The sequence below is a fragment of the Paroedura picta genome, chromosome 6 (assembly GCF_049243985.1).
Source record: "Paroedura picta isolate Pp20150507F chromosome 6, Ppicta_v3.0, whole genome shotgun sequence".
Taxonomy (NCBI): Eukaryota; Metazoa; Chordata; class Lepidosauria; order Squamata; family Gekkonidae; genus Paroedura; species Paroedura picta.
Window position 1 is genome coordinate 32581689 of NC_135374.1, and position 20178 is coordinate 32601866.

Below are 20178 nucleotides of genomic sequence, written 5' to 3' on the forward strand. Positions count from 1 at the left end.
CTAAGTCCCTGAGAGCTGTTATGGCATCGCTGTGGAGCACATATGGAAGGGAAGAGTTGTGAAAAAGAAGAAAGTGCACAGAATTCTCCCAGGGATGTGCATTTCCCTTGCATTCACAGTGGTAATGAGAGCACTATAGAGAATTCACCTGATGTGAAAATAGTTTCATACTCACAGCCTTAAGTGAAATGCAAGGCCAAGAAACTAGAATTATGAGGATTAAAATTTTGATTAAAAAACCCTATTGCCATGTTCAAATAATTTAGAAACAACTAACTAATTAACCAAAATTGAAGAACCAAGAAAATTGCTTTGTTTGAAGAAAAGACCCCAGTAGCTGAAGTAAGATTAAACAAGTAAAGAAACAAAAATGAAAGGTTTAGAACAATCTGGTCAGGAAAAAAGGAATGATGTGGTTTTTGGTGTAGTGGTTAGGAGTGCGGAATTCTAATTTGGCAAGCTGACACCCATTCTGCACCAGTTGGATAATGCACTTTCAATGGGCTTTGGCAGCTGGATTTTCCTGTGCAGAACAGGATAATCTACTTCTAAAGTGCATTGAAAGTGCATTATCCAACTGGTGCAGAATGGGCCTGGGTTTGAATCCCTGCTCCCTCACATGAAGCCAGCTGGGTGACATTGGGCTCGCCACGACAATGGAAAAGCTGTTCTGATCGGGCAGTAATCTCAGTGCTCTCTCAACCTCAGCTACCTCACAAGGTGTCTGTTGTGGGGAGAGGAAAGGGAAGGTGATTGTAAGCCACTTTCATAATCCCTCGGGTAGAGAAAAGTGGCATATAAGAACCAACTCTTTTTCTTCCTCAACCTATGGGACCATATGAAAATGTTATTGGAACTATTGCAAGATCTCTGTTGCTATTGTTGTATTTACCTGATGTTGCTGTGTTGCATTGTACTTATTTCCATGTTCTATGTAAAGCTGTGCTGTACTTATTTCCATGAAAACCATCCTGAGTTGCAAGGGAGGGCAGTATATAAATACAATCCTTACTATAGTTCCTCTTAATATTTCTGAAATGGTCATTTGGGCGGCACTGTCAGGTTCTGGCCAGCGATTCAGCTCCAGCAAGCCAATCTGGAGGCACCCTGCAAAGCTGGGCACGTCCAGATTGAGCCAGCCCTTAGAGCCACTGCCTCCATGCACCCAGCCTCATTGCCAGATGCTTCCTGGACGGCGAGTAGGGTGCACCTGCGGTTCGTACCCTTCCCCGAGCCGCAACCGGCCACCAGCAGCCGCCCCAGCCCACATGCGGCCCTGCCCATCGCCCCACGCTGCTGCGGAGCTCAACGGTCCGTCAGGCCGCAACCGCTACAGCTGCTCACCACCATTTCACTCGCCAGCGAGCTGCTCATGCTGCTTCGATGCCACAGGCTAGCTGTCCGCCGAGGACACCGCTCCCTCTCCTCACTGTGTGACCTCTTGCTGGGTCCAGTGGCCTGCGTGCCTCGCGTGCAGCCCCGGTCACCACCCAACGCGCCAACACAGCTCCACGCTGTACCTACCCGCCGGAGCCCACCCTGCCCCAAACTGCGCCAAGCCCCTTGACCAACAGACCTAAGCACCCACTGCCTCCGATGCTGTGCTGCCACTCCAGCCAACTGCAAGCCGTCCCATCAGCCTGCAGCCTCCGCATCCCTACTGATGCTGCCCCCTCACGCTGTCCCATCAACTACACAACCGTTCCACTGCCGCCATGCACTAGACGCTTCAGGTACATCTCCCCCCCCCCCTCAACTGCCTGCACTTATCCTAATGGCCAGCTAGCACCCATTGCATTCCTCAATACATTGGGCTTTTTTGCTAGTAAATAAATAAAATAACTTTCCACAGCACACACCATCTGCTCTGGATTTCTGCGTCTTCGGAATGCAGCCGGGGTGGCAAAGTTCCTCCGTATGTCGGGGGAGACAGGTTATTTGCATGAAGGTGGAAATGTGTTTCAGTGTAATCCCATCTTTGTGCAAATTTTAAAAAGTGCTCCATTTGGCCCCGTGAAGCATCGTGGAGCCAATTCAGGCCTTTTCTGTGCCCTCTGGGATGCCATAGAAGTGAAAGGAGCCAGGCCCATGGGCCTGTGGCTATAGATAGGTTGTGTTGGCCTGTGTGGTAGGCTGGGGAGTGCGGAAACATCCGCGTTCCTTTGCCACGGGACAACAGAGGGCCTAAAGCACACCAGGCTGGGGATGGGGTGGGCCAGCGCTGACGTGTGGCTGCGGGTATTAGCCCCGCTTCCATACAGGCGTCAGCCTGGTCTTTTCAGCCTGTGTGGAATTGGTCTGAGTGAGCAGAATTCCATTTGTGGCTTTTGTGATACAAGATATTGTTGTTGATGATAAAATATTTTTCACAAAAGCAGTAACCAGAAGTTTTAAAAAACAAACTTTTGTAGGAAAGAAGCAATGGATTTCTATGCAGACCACCAAGCTAAGCCGTTTTACAAGTAGGTATATGTTATTGTGTATAAGATGGTTGAAATAATGAAAATGTGTTAGATGGAATTTGATATGTGCCTAGTTGCTTATGAGATACCAATAGTAACAGATTTTGAGAGAAATACAAGTAGAGAGGACTTGTAGGAAGGGCATATCTCATTTTTTCCATATCCCTGCGGACAAGCAGAAGTTGTTACTGACTGACTTACCTTTGGTTATTACAATGATAAAGGCTTTTTACTGTTCTTAGATGTCTAGACTCTTAGATGTTGGAAAGATCATGAAGAAACTATAATCATGCAGAAATAACAATTGGAGAATGCCAGAATGAACTCCCTAAACAGTATCACATAAAGTTAAACTACTTCATAGTTGTATAATATTTTTTTTATTGTAGAACATCTTAAGAGTGAGAAAAATGTACAAGTAAAACACTACATACTGCTTAAGTTAGGTTCAAGGATGCAACAATGGGTATTATAGCTATATTTAATGTATCATGATATTAATTTAACTTTAGGGAGTTAGCCACTGAAGAAAGTGCTGAAAGTTCTGAAAAAGAGAGTAAGATCTGGCACTTCATTCTGTCATACTCCAATTGTTATTTCAACATGGTTATAGAAATTTATTCATGATCTTTACATCATCTAAAGGTCCAGACATCTGAAAACAATAAAAAGACTTTATTGTACAGCCATACAGTCGATTGTCATAATTTGTCTTTCACATTGATGGTTTTCTCTTTGGGAGCCTCCAGGCAGTGGTTGGAGACCTCTTGCTATTACAACTGATTTCCAGGTGACAGAGATCAGTTCATCCAGAGAAGATGGCTGCTTTGGACTCTATGACATTATATTCCATTGTAGTTGTTCCCCTTCACAAACCTTACCCTCCTCAGCCTTCATCACAAAAATCTCCAGTTATTTCCCAACCCAGAGCTGGCAACTCTTATCACTGAGCCACAGTTCCCTTTGTCCTTATATTGGGTAACTCTTGCTGCTTCCAAAGCAAAGTGAGTACCTCTGCCTTAAAACATGCTTAGTTACTGCTGGTGCTAAATATAAAAATGGATTGGTTTGTGACAGTCCGTGGGAGTAAATTTCTTCTTCTTCTACATTTCAAAATGTAGAAATAGAAGGATTAAAGGGATGTTTAATCTGCATTGAGACAGTGGTAAAATAAGAACCTTTACAGTGCCATCCTAAGCACAGCCGTACCTTTTTAAATTCATGAAAGTCAGTGAGTTTAGAAGGGTGTTACTCTCCTTCGGAAAGCACATGTATCATGACACTCTGACAGGTCTTTTCAATGTTGTGCTTATTTTAAAAATCATTTTTTATGATCAAACCCCTATAGCCTGTCCCGTTTTCCTTCTCTCCTTCCCATTCATTTGTCAGCCTATTTTTATCAGCTTCCCTGTCTTCAAGTTTCCCACCTTCCCTCCCCAAGTAGCCTTTTCCTGAGAAAACTATGGTCCATTCAAGCAGTGCTAGCCCCTGGAATGGGCTGAGTCATATGGTACCAACCAGGCAGCTGCATAGTGGAAACCCGTAAGGACTTGTATAGGGCTTCCCTCTCAGCACTACTTCTTCTTTTTGAAGCCTCCATATCCAGCTTTCCTTGTTTCCTTCGTTCTTACTCACTCACCAATTAACCTGCCTACCTTTTATCTACTCCTCATCTTTAGCTATATTAATGATTTATTTACGTCATATATGTCCCACCTTTCTCCTTAGTTTGAACCCAGGGGAGTTTACATTATTCTCTTCTCATCCATTTAATCCCCATAACTGGCCCAAGGTTGGACAGTAAGCTTAGACAGCAGAGTGGATATATAAGGTTTCAGATTTTTCTGCAACCCTGGGGCTTTTCTCAAGTTTGTAGAAATATTTGATTGTCTGGTCATGCCTCCAGTCTCTGGATTTAAGTATGCACTGATTTAATTATCCACATTGAAAATGAAGTATATTGATGTTTGCAAAAATTGTTTTCTGTACCCATTGTAGCTTGATATTATTGGCTAGGTTATATCTAGGAGAGATATTCCTGACTGCTATATTTTTTTGCTTGCAGTGAGCTTCTTGAGTTTATTACAAGTGGCCCTGTTGTTGCTTTAGAGATCTTGGGAGATGATGCAATATTGAAATGGAAAACTTTTTTAGGACCTGCAAACTCACCTGTGGCCCGAACTGATGCTCCAGGCAGCATTAGAGCATGTTTTGGAAGTGATGGCATAAGAAATGTGGCTCATGGCCCTGACTCTTTTGCTACTGCTGCAAGGGTAAGTTTTTACACATAAAACCAACTTTATCTACATTTTCATCAATTTATACATGCTAAAACTTTGTTCTGGTGGTTTAGAATAGATATGATTATGATATGTTTCATGTTACATTTTTGTGGTCAGAAGCTTTGTTTAGTCATTCTACAAACAGCAATTGTACCTAGGTTTATCATTTTATATTCAACAGAATGAAATTTTGCCTACCTTCTCAAGTCTGTTCAAGGTGCTGATTTTTACCAGTACAGTTACATGATTTGAGCCCAACACATTATGGACAATGTCCCTAATGTCAGTAAAAAGAAATGGGGTAGTCCTGTTGAGAAGCCTCTCAGTTCAAGAACAGAAATCTGTGGGGATAGCCAGGTATTCTTATTAGTGGCATATAAAATCAGAGTCCAGTAGCACCTTTAAGACCAACAAAGATTTATTCAAGGTGTGAGCTTTCGGGTGCAAACACCCTTCGTCAGACAAAGGGTGCTTGTACTCGAAAGCTCATGCCTTGAATAAATCTTTGTTGGTCTTAAAGGTGCTACTGGACTCTGATTTTATTGTGCTACTTCAGACCAACACTGCTACTCATTTGAATCTATCCTAGTGGCATGTATATATAAATGTTGAATCTATTGCCCAAGGAGTCTCCTCTTTGCTCCAGACTTCAGGCTTTTAGGCACTAAAGCATGGACTTCCGTTCTGGGTTTGCATTGCTAACCCGAAGTCTGGGGCTGAGAGAGTATTTCCAGGTAACAGATTCCATAATCAAGGTAACAAAATATTTCAGTAGCCTAAATAACTGAAAACCACCTTTCCTTAACATTTGTTTCATTGAGGAACATAATTTATATATGATTCAGCCAAACTAGATTATTGGCAACCAGAGAAAGGGGCTTCTCGGTCATGAAGCCAAAATTTTCAGACTCTATCCCAGGAGAGATTAATCAGTTTAGTGTGCTGTTGTCTTCTGCCAGAGGATGAAGGCTTTTTTGGTTTATTTACCATCTCCCTAATATCTGTTATTTGCTTTCTTCTCTGCTTGTGTTGTTATATGTTATTTGTGTCTTTATGTTTTTATTGAAGTTTTATTCTGTTTTCATGTAGAAATATTTTAATATTCGTCATTTTGGGGAGTCTGTTTGGGTGGAAAGGCGGCATTGAAATGTTTTAAATAAATAAAAAGATTCTGGTTATTAGCTGTGCTGTTCTGAAGTAATAGAACAAAGTTTGAGTCCAGTGGCACCTATAAGACCAACCCAGTTTTATTCTGGGTATAAACTTTTGTGTGCATGCTCGCTGCATTAAATAAATAGTTATTCATGATTTTCATAGCAAGAGTTCTGAGCAGATGATAAATTTAACAATAAACAGTGGGCTTCATTACAAGGTTAATTTATCTGAATTGTTAAAAAAAAGTTATACCAGAAAATGAGCAGCAATGTTTGTGGCAGAAATTCTATAAAAAACTATTTTTATATGTTAACAGAAAAAGAATTTGCTAAATATTGAGGGCTTTTTCAATGTATACATGGGGAATGGCAGGGATTTTTGCCCCGCTGCAACAGAACAGCGGCAGCCCGGTGTGGCTGCCACCGTGCGTAATAGGTCATTGAGTAGTTTATAGAAGAAACTTTCCTTGTGTAAACAGCAATAGTGTAGAATTTGCCAAATCCAAGAATAAAATCCATTGATCAAACTTAGGTTCTTTCCTTTTGTTCTTTTATTTTTTACTGCTGTTTGTTCCCTAAGTGCAGGACAACTCATGTACTGAGGCAGAGCCCTAACTACTGCTGGTATTTATATGGGGAGGGCTTGGAAACAATAAAACATATATTTTCCCAGCAATAAAACATATATTTTCTGATCCAATATTCCCAGCTTACTCTTCCTGATTTTGTAGCTCAGTGGTGCCTCATTTTGTCTCCATTGGTGCTGTGGCACCCACCAATGTTTTTCCTGCTGACTATTTCCTTCTTTCCCAAATCAGACACCCAGTCCTGGCATTCTTCTAGCAAATTGGAATAGGAAGTACCTCAGAGAGCTCAGAGAAAAACCACATTTGTGCCTCTAATACACACTCATTTGGAAATGGGTGTTCCCATTCATAGGGAGGATGCTTGGCTTGGGATTTCTCAGTGTTTTGGGACCGGCCCAGAACCCCTGGCAGCAACCATGAGGTAGACATTGCCCCTCATGATAGCTCTTTTGTGGACAGCACCCACTACTTCTTCTTCAAGGTTGGGGACTTTACTGTAGATGGCTGATGATTGACTGCTTGCATTCCTCTTTCCCCTCCACAACAAAGACCTTTCATATTTTTGTGGGATAGTGGGAAGATTTAATGGAGATCACACATTTATCTTTTTGATATTGAGAAATACCGTGTGAATGGAGACTAATGGGCAGCATCCTGAGTTCTTCCAGCCTAAGGTGCCCTCCTCTAACTGGTGCCTTTTGTTGGCATAGTGAAGTGGTAGATGCAGGCCTTTAGTACCGACACCATGTGAATGGTAATGTTAGTGCCTATGTTTCCATTTTCATATTTGTCTCTCTTTCTGCCTATCTGTCTTTCAGCGTGTGTGTATTCATGTGAGAGATAAATATTTGATACTTAAGAACAGCCCATAAATAGATTTTTATTAATTAACATATTTTTATGTTGTTATGATAGATTATGAAGCCCATCTGGAACAGTTATTGGAACTGTTTATTGGAACTGAGACTCTTCTGAAGGCCAGACTGTTATATATCTCTTTCCCACTTCAAGAAATCATGCTGTATAGAAGGGCACTTCTGTATTGTGCTATGATACCTGTGTTCTGTTTTGCTTTCCATGGAAACATGTTTCTTGCGGCTGATAGGAGCAGCTAAGAATAGCATTGTTCAAAGTGTCTTTTATTATTCACTCTTTGTGCTGCATTGACAAGTGATGTCTGAGGAGCTGTGACAGGTTTTTAGACTCTGTATGTATTCTTGCTATGTATACCACAAAGTTCTTTAAAAAGTAGGAGTATGTTTAAACAGTGGGAAAATATATAGCAAATTAAGCATATATATTATCTGTCACATGTATGTGTCCATAGTTAGTCATAGGTAGGAGAAAGCTAGGGCAGCTATAGACTCTGCATCTGACCCAGATATAATTTTCCCCTTTCTGTTCTGTACCACCCATCCTATTCCCTTCTCCCATCTATGAACTTACTCATTTTAGTAGATTTAGGCAGAGTCTGCACTTACTTTGTTTATTCCATTGTCAATCCTGTTGAATTCAGATCGCTTTGAACTCGGTTCTTCCTCTTCCCCCCCCTCCCCATTGAAACAGGAAAGTCTTCTGCACGTGGTTAGGGTAGTTCAGAAGGGGGGGGGGAGCCAAACCTCTTTCTTTCTTTTCTTGAAGGGTGGAGGGAGAGGAGCCAAGCAGGGAACCTCTTTCTTTTCTTGGAGGGGAGGGGAGAAGATCGAAAAAGGCAGAGAAGGGAGAAAAAATCCAGGACCGACAGAAGTTGAGAGAAATTAGGGGTTCTCCTTTAAGGCAAATTCGTCACATGACCACCTGTGGCCAATCACGGGTCCTCTACCATGGAGGAGAGCCCAGATTCAAAACAATGCAATTTTATAATATATTCAGGATTAAAAGCACTCGAAGATATCGCACAATAAAGGTAGGGTCACTCTGGATCAATCCTTCTTGCTGCAGAAGGAAATTTTAAAGCACCCCAAATCCAAACGGAAATCACATTCTGTGTAGAGGGCAGGGACTGAATCGATCTTGGGTTGGAATAAAAGCTCCGTGCAGTTTACACCTTAATTGAGTAAGTAAATAGGTTGAGATTACTGAATACGCAGGTGGTGATAGCTTCCATTTGCTGATGTGCTAAGACTGACTTAGGATAGCAGTGGAACTGAGGGAAATAGTAACCGGTTTCCTTGCAGATGTGATCCTTGTGGTCTAATGTCCTATCCTATCAACAGGTAGGCCAGTCATAGAGAAAAATAAATGTCTAGATGAATATATGTGTGATATAGTGAGTGCTTTGCATGTACCATGCGTGACTACTTAATTGAGCAATAATTTATGTGGCCATCAAGTTGCAGATCCCATAGTGGCCAAACTGGGGGTCTCCAGATGTCCATGGACTACAGTTACCATGAGCTATGTGCTAAAATTACCATGAACTACAACTACCATGTGTTGGCAGGGGCTTATGGTAATTTTAGTCCATGGACATCTGGAGAGCAACAGTTTGTCCTCCCTCTGCCCTAGGGTTTTCAAGGCAAGAGAAGTTCAGAGGAGGGTTGCCATTGCCTTTATGTAGTGACCCTGGAGTTCCTGGTGGTCTCCCATCCAATTATTAATCAGGGCTGGCCCTGCTTAGCTTTTGAGTTCTCACAAGATTGGGCTAGCCTGAGCCATCCAAGACAGAGCAGTGATTTCTAGAACTCATTAATTTTAAAGCAGTAGGGGCAATATTTAGATCTGGAGGAGGCAGCGGACTTAAGAGTAATTTGTTTTCACTTTTATGTTAGAAGTTCAGTTGCACTGTTCTGATAGACTTGTCTACAAGTTCTGATACTGTAGCGTTGTTGTTCTTTCTTTGTAATTACCATAGATTGACACAATCCTTGAGACTGTGTATTGAATAGGCAGGTAGCACAAAATGTTATGTAGTAGCCTCTTAGCAGTTGCCAAGGAAACTTGGAAGATTCTGCATCTATAAACTCTCCTGTGCAGAAAGAAATATCTGTGAAAGCAAACCTGGGGTAAATTCTTTGCCATGAGTACAAATGATGAGAGTATATTATAGCTCTTCCTAGGATTCTTACAGTTAAAGGCTGCTTGACCTTTCAAGCAAATATCACAATTTGGTTGCAGCTGAGCTGTCCACCAGCATATGGGATACTTAAGGACACATCTGTTATTTGTTTTCAGAATCTTAGATATGCACATTCATATTTTAAAACCGTGGATTTCAAACATTCTACCTTAATGGAACCCTTTCTGTATCACAAACAAAATTATGGACATTAAGGAGGGTTCTAGGAAGAGTTTCAGTAGACATACTCAGTCCATGTCTACCTCCTGCTCATGCAGTTGTGTGACTTGAACTGAGAATGTATTCTAAAGCAGTCCCCGGTGGTTGCAAATTGCTGGGGGGGGGGCACTGTTTTGTCACCACTGTAGTGTCACTGTGTTGCCAGTCCACAGCAATGCAATAGTGCTTTTTAAAAAAATCTGCCATTCATTTTCTGAAAATCTCATACTCTACATTTGCACACATTAGATTTTGTGGTGTTGGATTTTATTACTGTTTCTTCTCATAGGCTTCAGAAAGATAACATAGAACAAGAAATTCTAATCCGGATTCGTTTGCTTAAACTGTGAGGCTGTTGTGCAGAGAAAATAGAGTCTTGGCTTAGAAAATGTTCAGTACTAAAATTAAAAATGCATCAGCTTCTTTTCTAATATTCAACCCTTGTTAGTGCTTGTTGTTAGGTCTCTCAGAGTACACTAGATGGTATGCAGGAAATCCTGAAATTTGAGATAGCAGAAGGCTTGCTGTTGTTATTGTGTCTTTACTTCCAAAATTCCCAAACCAATTTACAATCAAATCGGTTTGGTAGAATATGCAACAATAAAGTAAAGTCAGTAGAGAGCAGGGAGTGACAGTGATTAAATATCTTGGAATTGTAATGCAGCTACGGGCCTGGTCTTCTGATTCTCTTGGGTGTTGATAGAACTGATACACTTTCTTAATATATACAGATAATGTATCCATGCCAGTAGTCCCCTGCACCTCCTGAAAGTCATCACTTGCATAAAAGCCAGGGTGTGTATCAATAGCTGTCAATTCCTCCTTCCAGCTCCTTCTAATCTGCTTCCCATGCTATTTCTAAGAATTCTGTCTAAGAACCCTCAGCAGTTGCTTTTTAGATAGTACAGTGGATTTCTTGAAGGGAAAAGTAGCAAAGATCTATTCCATACGTAGAATAGAGGTTGTGGCTCTCTAGATGTAAGCTTTGATCTTCAGAAACAATAAACTAGTAAAAGATGGAGGTGTTAAATACAAGGAGAAGGATTACTGAAGTGACCATTGCTATTATAGACGTTGTTGTTTGACCCTTGTTACACAGGTCATAACATAATTATGTTTGAATGTTAGTTCTGTTCCTTTATATGTGAAAGTTAATTGAATGCTATCCAGAAGTTTCTGGGAGGGGTGTTTTATACATAGGATTAAAAAAATTAAAGAAAAAACTCATACAACACTTTGAAAGGAAGACAGTGACTAGTTTAAAAACACTCCCCCCCCCCTCTTCCTATTGCATTGGTGAACAGAGTGGATGCAGCATGGTGGGCTGCAGGTTGTTGCAAAGGGAAGAGATCTTTTCCATTAACTTGTTGCTTTCACAGTTCATCTACCCTCATGTGTGTGCCATATCTCAGAGGCATGCCATGATAATGACATTTAATTCCAATTATTTTCAGGAGCTGGAGTTATTCTTCCCTTCTAGTGGAGGCCGTGGACCTGCAAACACTGCAAAATATACACACTGTACCTGTTGTATTATTAAACCTCATGCAATTAAAGAAGGTAAGGGACATAAGCATGAAAATGTCTTCTGGCTTTTCCGCCTTGTAGTTTGAGATCCATGCAGGTATTATATTGTTTGTTTTGTAAAGAATGGGGATAAGCTTATGCTTTGTTGAATTAAATTCGATGGCTAATTTAGGCATTTGTTTAGGGGAGAAATGAAAAGAAGGTTTTATGTGCTTCTGATAAAGGTAACAGTGTTCTTTACACCATTAGAAAACTAACTTTAATCTCAGTGTGTTGTAAAATTGTTGAATGCTAAATCACGCACAGTTTTATGTTCCTTTCTTCCTTTGTGTAACCATAGTTCAGAATGTTTATTGTCCAGATGTCATAGTTTATTCATTAATAACCTGGGCATGATATAATAAGATGATCCCCTTTGGGTGTATTGTGTTGTGATTAGTATGGCTTACATATGATCAAAATGCCATGGCTTTTTGCAGCTAAAGTAACAAATTTCAGACAACTGTCTACAAAAAAGATATTAATTGAGATGACTCATAAAATTAAAACAAAAGGTCATATCTAACAGTTCATCCTATTGCACCCAGATACTGTAGTGTGAATGTATTTTCTTATGCAGTAATGATTGTAGTTGTCCTACAAACATAAGCAGACCTTCTATACAAGTTCTGGGCTATAGTAACACATTTAGTATAATACATGCAGTATTAATCCCACTATCTGAGCACCTCACTATTTGTGCCAAAGTTTTCTAGCTAGGCAACCTTCTGTGCAGCAGTCCCAGGGGCTTTTTGATGACATGTCTGCCTTTGACTCATTTCAATCCAGCTTCAGGCTGGGGTTAGGTTTGGAGACAGCTTTAGTTGCATTGGTGAATGATCCTTGTTTGAAGTTGGGTAGCTCTTTCTGGGGCCTTTGACATAGTTGACTACTGTACTAGGTACAGATATGAACCAGCTTACCAACTAAAGTTATGATAAATTTCAGCTGACTTGTGATTTGCAAACTGAAGTTTTTCTCAGGTAAACCAGTACAAACTTTCCATGAATTTTCAAGCAGTTTATAGTGGTTTGTGGCTGTTTCCAGACAGTCTCTGTTCAAACAAAATGTTTACCGAGCCCCAAAGCAACTTCGACACCAATAGGTTGGCTGTGCGTTTGAGGTGTGAAACTGTGCCTGCCATTTCCCCCAAAAGCACTTTACTGGGGCATCTTCTTTGGGGAGCCATAACTCAGATTCCGTGTTTCTAGTTTGTACAGGATCCATTTTATACAAGGGAGGGACACAATTCCAAACCTCACTAAACTTTGAGGGTAGGTAGAAGAGAGTCTTCTGGAGATCCCCTGAGACTTTGCTATTTCTAGCATACCAGAAGGGCTAGTCTACTGCATCATCAACTGAATTGGTTCATTTGGCAGCTAAAAGTTTGTGACACTTCATGGTTCCGTGAACCAGGCACATCACAAGCCATTACCAGGTTCCCCTGCCCGCCGTGTGGTCGAGCAGTCCCCGCCCGAACACTCAGGCCTGCCCGCCATCGGCCTTGCCCGGCCTCCAGCCGCCTCCACATCCACACGGGGCCAGGGATGGCCGCCCGTCGTCGTCCTCCCGCTGCCTCCAGATGCCCGCAGGAAGAACGCCTCGCCCCGGCCCACACGCCCGGGCCTGGCCCGGCCCGTCACCCGCCGTCGCTCCACATGCTGCCACGGCCCGCGACTGCGCCACCGCCCCCGCAGCCACTCCGACTGCCAGCCTTTGCACCATTGCCTCCACAGAGCCTTGCCGCATCGCCGACGTTTGTACTTCAAAATATAAAGTAGAAATAAAAAATTGTAGCATAACAGGATTATATTTGTTATTATTAGTTTATTAGAAACACATTATGCACCCTTTTTGGTGGGCAAATTTGTATCCTTTCTTCATCTGGTTAGCATGAAATGGTTGATGGTCCAGACATAACCTTATATAGGAAATTGCATTTCCCCTCTGTAGTATCATGCACAGGAAAATGAATTATATCACAGTGTTCACAGTATAATTATATGTTTTGGTTTCACGGTCCACATGTTCTAAAACAAATTTGTATGAAAAATAAATACTAATCAAAACTGTATTGTGAAAGGTTACCCAAGCAAACTTCTGTAGCTTTTAGATGCTCCTTAAAAGAACCAAAATGGAAACTGAAGACATGGCAATATGTCCTTTCCAGGGCATATGTTTGGGAAACTACTTTCTGATGAACATCCTCATGTAATTAGTTTAGTATCTGCGCCTTCCCATAGCAGTCATGAGGTCAGTCATATCAGCTAACTGAAGAATATGACATTTGAGGCACCTAAACTGATATCCATTATTATTTATTTGTTTGATTTGTAGCCCACCACTCCCACACAGTGTCTTATGGCGGGCAACAACATATATAATGCCCACAGTAAAATTCCCTTAAAAGGTAAAACCAATTAAATCCATCCATAGTGGCGATAAATAGCCCTCCCCCTGCTCCACAGGCTTTGATCCAGTGCCTCAAGGACACAACAGGGGTCAGTGGGCGGCAGGGGATCCCTGTAAAAACATCACACCACTTTGACCTTTTGGGTGCAGTTTGTGGTAATTCCTTGTGTTTCAGCTTAATAATGAACACCATATTTTAGAATAATTGAAACTTCTGGACAGTTTTCGGAGATATCCCCATGTAGATTGTTTTACTTTAGTATGACCTGGATGTGATCAGAACAGGGATCAGCAGGATTTTTCAAGGAATGGCCATATATGATATATCAGCTGAAACTTATAAAAGGTACTACATGCCACCAAAGAAACCTGGCTTGTAGATCAGAATCAAGCAGTATTCCCCAACTGCATTATAGGAAGTTACTTCCAGATATTTGAGCACTTTTTTCATAGGACTCTCCACCATTTTTTCTTGACATTTTTGTTTGTGTTTGATTCATTTTTTTACACTTATTATCTGACTAGCAAGAAAGCCCATTGCAACCAGGAATGCAATGGGTGCTAGGACCCAGGGGACACTGGCAGACACAGATCTCTATCTCTCCCTCGCAGCAGGAACCATAGCAGGTAATCAGGGCTGGTTTGTGGTTTGGCAGGGCTTTCTGTGTCTCTCTCACGTGCTGGCTCCTGCAGTGTCTGAGAGCAAAATGGCTAGTGTCCAGGAAGGGAGGGAGGGAGCTATAGGTGCAAGGCCAATCCCTATTGGGGATTGGTCCTATTCCAACTTGGACAGCCAGGACACTCTCCACCCCCAGGGCTGTTTCACAAATATTAAGAGGAACAACGGATAAGGATTTGTTACCTGTATATGGCACCTGCATAATCATCTGCTGGGCCTTACAGTCCATTGTAACTGACTGATCTGTGTTAAAGTATTAAATGTAGTTTCTTTCCTTCCCTTTTCTTTCATAACCTAACTAATTTTAGGACAACATCCATTCAGAAGCTTATTTTTAATTACACTAGATCATTTATAACGTTCTTATCTGATGACAAGTGGAACATCACTGTTGCTTTATCTTTGACCTTGTTGATCCATTCCTGGGTGGAATATAGAAATCTGTTGCTAGGCAGCCAAAGCATCAGACTCTGGCAGCTGTACTCCCTGCCACAAGAACATGACACAGTGATCAAAGGTATTTGATACATGGCACAAGCAAGAGCTCTGTCAGTGGCTGCCAAAAAGGGAAATTTTTGTGGCCACAGAAGTTTGAATTCAGGGTTAGCTATTACAAGTGGTTAGCCTCAGCTACACTGTGTGCAAAAAGATTTTGAGCTTTGTTGAAAAGCTTTGTGCCACAATGAATCTGTTGGTCTTTAAAGTTTTTGCCCTGTGATATATGTCATAGCAAGGGAACTCTGGGGTTTATTAAGGCCCCTGTTGTGATGCCTTCTGTTGGATGCTGTTTCTCCTTGTCCTGTTTTTCATTTCCTCATTTCACCAAACCGGTGTCATGGTCACAGATGTTTCTCTCAGATTGTCCTTTGGGTTTCTTCACATAATTAAAATGGATCAATTTTGTGGCCTCTGTAGCATCCATAGTTCAAGAACGTATTTGCAAATACATTGTAACATGCAATGGAGCCCTCAGTGGGCTAAGCCTTGTAACTGTGTGTGTAGTGTGGTGTAGTGGTTAAGAGCAGTGGCCTATGATCCGGAGTGCTTGGTTTGATTCCTCGCTTCTCCACATACAGCCAGCTGGGTGACCTTGGGCTAATCACAGTTCTGAGAACACTCTCGGCCCCATCTACCTCACAGGGGGGTTGTTGTGTGGAGAGGAAGGAAAGAGTATTGTAAGCCGCTTTGAGACAACTTTGGATAGAGAAAAATGGTGTATAAAAACGAACTCTTCTTCTATTACATATTACTTTCCATTGTTTTCACCAGAGAGTTGTCTGATAAGCAAGTGAAAACTTAAAATGCATCATTCATTTAATATTTGACATGATTCTTGAGGAATACTCTTAAGTGATTGTGTACAAGTATGGAATGTAGAGTTCAGTATCCTCTCAAAGTATGGCTGATTCTGCATGTGGCCAGATTTGTGGATCCTTAAATCCCGAGAGTGGAGCCATGACCAGACAAGATATCTTTCTACAAATCTGAAAAGCACATCTCGTTTGCAGAAGATTCTGAAAACTTTTTTTAAAAAAAGAACATTGAGAGGTTAAAACACCCCACCCAAACTAGTTTCTGGGGCTTTACAAAATGAATGCCATTGATAGTAACCTTAACAGTATTGATGGTTGATTTTTGTCCATAGATATTGGGGTGGGGGTAACCCTTTAGAGGGATGTTTTGATCCTTGTGAGAGAATCAGAGCCAGGCCTGAACAATCTGATACCAAGTATGTTCCATGACTCTCCCTGAAATGACTACTCACTACTATTCAGCAGTAGCCACAAAAGCCAGTGTGGTGAGTAGTTAGAGGTTAGACCAGGTTTCTCAATGAGGGTTTTGTGAACCCCTGGGGTTTACGTTGAAGATGATGGATTGAATACTTCCATTCCAACTTTTTCATCATAAAAAGGAAGATACAAAGTGAGGGCTGTCAAAAGGCTGTACATTGTAAATTCATCTCTGAAACTTTATAACTTTGTAAATTCATCTCTGAAAGTTGCATCTCTGGGATGCAACTTGTGTCAAGTACTAAGTAGAATTGTGTAAAGAACAGAATTCTCAAACACAATAAAAATCCTTCCAGAATAACAAAAGAATGAATATAAAGTTTTGTATATAAAATGATAACCATTTACTCAGTTGTTGTTATTGTTGTTGTTGTTGTTGTTGTTGTTGTTGTTGTTGTTGTTGTTGTTATTATTATTATTATTATTATTATTATTATTATGTGGCTTGGTAATAAAAGGAGTCTTTGGGCAGAATCCAAGACCAACCATGTGAATGGGAAGTGCTGACGGGGCTTGATGTCAGGATATTTTTCCATTTCTGGATGCATCCCCTTGTGCCATTCCAAATCCAGCTTCAGAGGGCTCCCTGGCCATCCAGAGCAGCTTTTCATGTGGTACAAGGAGCTGCGGTGTAAAGCATAGAAAGGCTTTGTACATGTAGCTGTTTGGATTTGAACCATGAAGGAGAGGAAGCAGAAGGAACTTGATCTAGCTGTACTTTTCCTGAAGCCAGTAGCTGACGACAACATAGAAGACTACTGTTTTAATTATTAGATTAACCTCTGGATCTCATAAAATGTGTACATTCCTACTCAGAGTTTCACATGCTCATGCCGTTCTCACCAAACTCAGCATCCTCTGTTTTACTTTAGATTTTCAGATCTTCTTTCTTTTAATTGTCTTTGTTTGCTGTGAGGTTGCAGATTGTTTTTTAAAAAATCAGTAGGTATTGCACCTCATCACTTTGAATAAATGTGCTTGAAGATTATCTGTCCTTTTATTTGTGCCTAGTAACCTAACGCTGTCTTGGAGACATAAAACCTTTCTCTCTTTATGCCCAAAGTTATTTGTTATGCATTTTTTCTAGGATTAGTATTGCATTCCTTCAGTTGTATTTAGTAATGCTTGTGAGGTCTTTTGTCCTTTGTCACTAAAAATTAAATCCTACACTAACACTTAATCTGCTGTTCTGATTTGGCTTCTTAGGATAATCACATTTTCAAGATGTACTCTTCCTGGTTACTGAGGTCTTTACATACCCCTTTTCTTTTTTAAGCAAGATCTGAAAATTGGTGTTTATTTTTTGCAAAAGTCAAACCACTTTAGTTGAAGTCTGTTGCAGGCCACTGACAGGCTTGCATAATCTTCAGTGCATAAACAGTAATCTCATGCCCACTACAGAAACAGCAACTTTTAACTTCATTTTTAATAAGTAGAAATAACTAGACCCTCACAACTGTGGATGTATATTTGAACAATGCTTATAACACAACCTTTCTCTTTAAACGTTCTTATTCCATATAATCCTTCTTTTTGTCATTCTGTCCCATCCCCTCCCACAAAGGTGCAAGTAGTTAATTAATCTTGACTTTAAGTTCATTTTATAGAAAATGAATGACTTCATAATCTAGTGCCTGGAGATTAGGTCTGTATGTGGAAAGGATGGGCTGCAGAACTGGGATTTTATTTAATTAGTAATTAAAAAGTTATGTAGCCTAAAGTTGATTCAGAAGTAAAACTGATGTGAATGAAATTTATATTTTGTATAAGTTGGATAAAAATCAGAGAGCATGTATTCTAAAGAGTGAAGTATATTTTCCGATTTTGGAAATTTTCATATGTATTTAATGTTAAATTTCCCAATCTCTTTTGCATATTCCCTTGATTAAATGTGCAGGTCACATTAAATAAATAGAATAAATCAATTGTACAAACATGTGAAGTACTATAGTGAAAACTTGTATGAGGCCCAATATTTTACTATTCTTCTCCAGTCTTTAAAGTGCTAATCTATTATTTATATATTTTTAATTTTTTTTTCAGGACTGGCTGGGAAGATTATAAAAGCAATAATTGACACAGGATTTGAAATCTCAGCCATGCAGATGGTAAATGGTTTGCTCTTGGTTTGTGTTGAGAAATTCTATAGAGAGAAATATCAATTGTAGCTTTCTCCTGCAGAAGCACCTTAATCCCTTTTTCCTGGGAATGACATGGCTGCTAACGTTTTTTCAGTGATATCCCCCTCTTTTTTTTCCTCCTTGAACAGCATCAACTCCAAAAATATAAACTGCTTCTTCAGCAGCTGCAGATTAAAGCATTATAACCCGAGAAGCTCAAACTTTGTTCTGCTGTCTCTGATAGAATTGGAAGGGTCCTCCAGGGTCATTTAGTCCAACCGCTACACAATGCAGGAATTTACAACTACCTGCCCAGCCACAGTGACTCCAATTTCATGCCCTCCAAAAATCTCCAGAACCCAGCCTGACCTGGAGGCAATACACTTACCTCTCTTCGGTGGCAATTAGCAATTCCTTGGGTATGCAAGGAAGGACCACAAGAGACAAAGATCGGCATATCCCTTCCTGCCCACCCACCCACTCACAGTCTGCCTAAGTTCATAAAATCAGCAATGATTATGCCATTCAGTTTCCCCTCTTTCTTATTGTGATGTGGAACTGAATATGCAGTAGAAGCAAATGAGCTCTTGAAGAAAAGAAGAGTTGTTCACCCCCCCCCCCTTTTCTCTACCCGGAGTCTCAAAGCGGCTTGCAATCCCCTTCCCTTTCCTCTCCCCACAACAGACACCCTGTGAAGTAGGTGAGGCTGAGAGAGTTTCTGACAGGACTGCTCTGTGAGAACAGCTCCATCAGTGCTGTGATGAGTTCAAAGTCACCCAGCTGGCTGCATATGGGGAAGAAGGGAATCAAACCAGGCTTGCCAGATTAGAAACCACCGCTCCAAACTGCTACACCACACTGGCTCTCTTGCTTCCTGGTTCCTTTTGTTTTCATCAGCTTTTCTTGGTGAACTATACACTCCTAGTGGCTTGCAAAGGATTAATTTAGAAATATGAAACGTCTTCAGATTGTGTTTGTGCAGGAAAGAGCAACTATAAAACTGAGTCTTGTTCTCTCCACAAGCAGAATGACACATTGCCTTTCCATTCTGTTTTCCATTCAGTTCTACATGGACCGTGCAAATACAGAAGAATTCTATGCAATTTACAAAGGTGTTGTCGCTGAATATTCTGTAAGTAATTTTTTTCAAAAAATGGGTGATATTGTTTAACATCTTTATGCACCCTCTGGCCCAGCTGGTACGGAGCTTTGGGCTGGGTTGCCATCAGTACGCTGATGACACCCAGCTCTATCTCCTAATGGACGGTCACCCGAACTCCCCCCCGGAACCATTTGCCAGATGTTTGGAAGCAGTGACAGAATGGTTCGAGCAGAGTCGCCTGAAACTCAACCCCTCCAAGACGGAGGTCCTGTGGCTGGGGGGAAGGGGGCGGGAACAGATAGCGCGTTTACCCACCTTAGCAGGGGTGCAACTTACCATCGTGCCCCAAGCTAGGAATTTGGGTGTGACCATTGATGCCTCCCTGACTATGGAGGCTCAGGTCAAGAGAGTAGCGGGCCAGGCATTTTTCTACCTTCGCCAGGCCCGGCTACTAGCGCCCTACCTGTCCCCTGACCACTTGGCCACAGTGATCCATGCGACAGTCACCTCCAGAATAGATTTCTGTAACTCGCTCTACGCAGGCCTACCCTTGTCCCTGATCCGGAAACTACAGCTGGTACAAAATGCAGCTGCCAGGGTCCTCACTGGAACATCTTGGAGGGCCCACATCCAGCCGGTGCTGAGGCAGCTGCATTGGCTGCCAATTGCTGCCCGGATCCGGTTCAAGGTTTTGGTTTTAACCTTCAAGGCCATACGCGGGGTTGGGACCCACATACCTGAGGGACC

At 41.4% G+C, this 20178-nt stretch overlaps 1 protein-coding gene across 4 annotated transcripts in view; it reads left to right on the forward strand.

Moving 5' to 3' along the window:
* The window catches only part of NME7 (NME/NM23 family member 7), an 84932-nt gene that overhangs the window by 26583 nt on the left and 38171 nt on the right, over positions 1–20178 (forward strand). For all 4 annotated transcript variants that reach the window (XM_077342024.1, XM_077342026.1, XM_077342025.1 and 1 more), the window contains exons 5-9: positions 2412–2462; positions 4528–4735; positions 11217–11322; positions 18253–18317; positions 19393–19461. In XM_077342024.1, coding sequence (XP_077198139.1) covers positions 2412–2462; positions 4528–4735; positions 11217–11322; positions 18253–18317; positions 19393–19461 — 499 coding nt within the window. The remainder of the gene's footprint in view (positions 1–2411; positions 2463–4527; positions 4736–11216; positions 11323–18252; positions 18318–19392; positions 19462–20178) is intronic.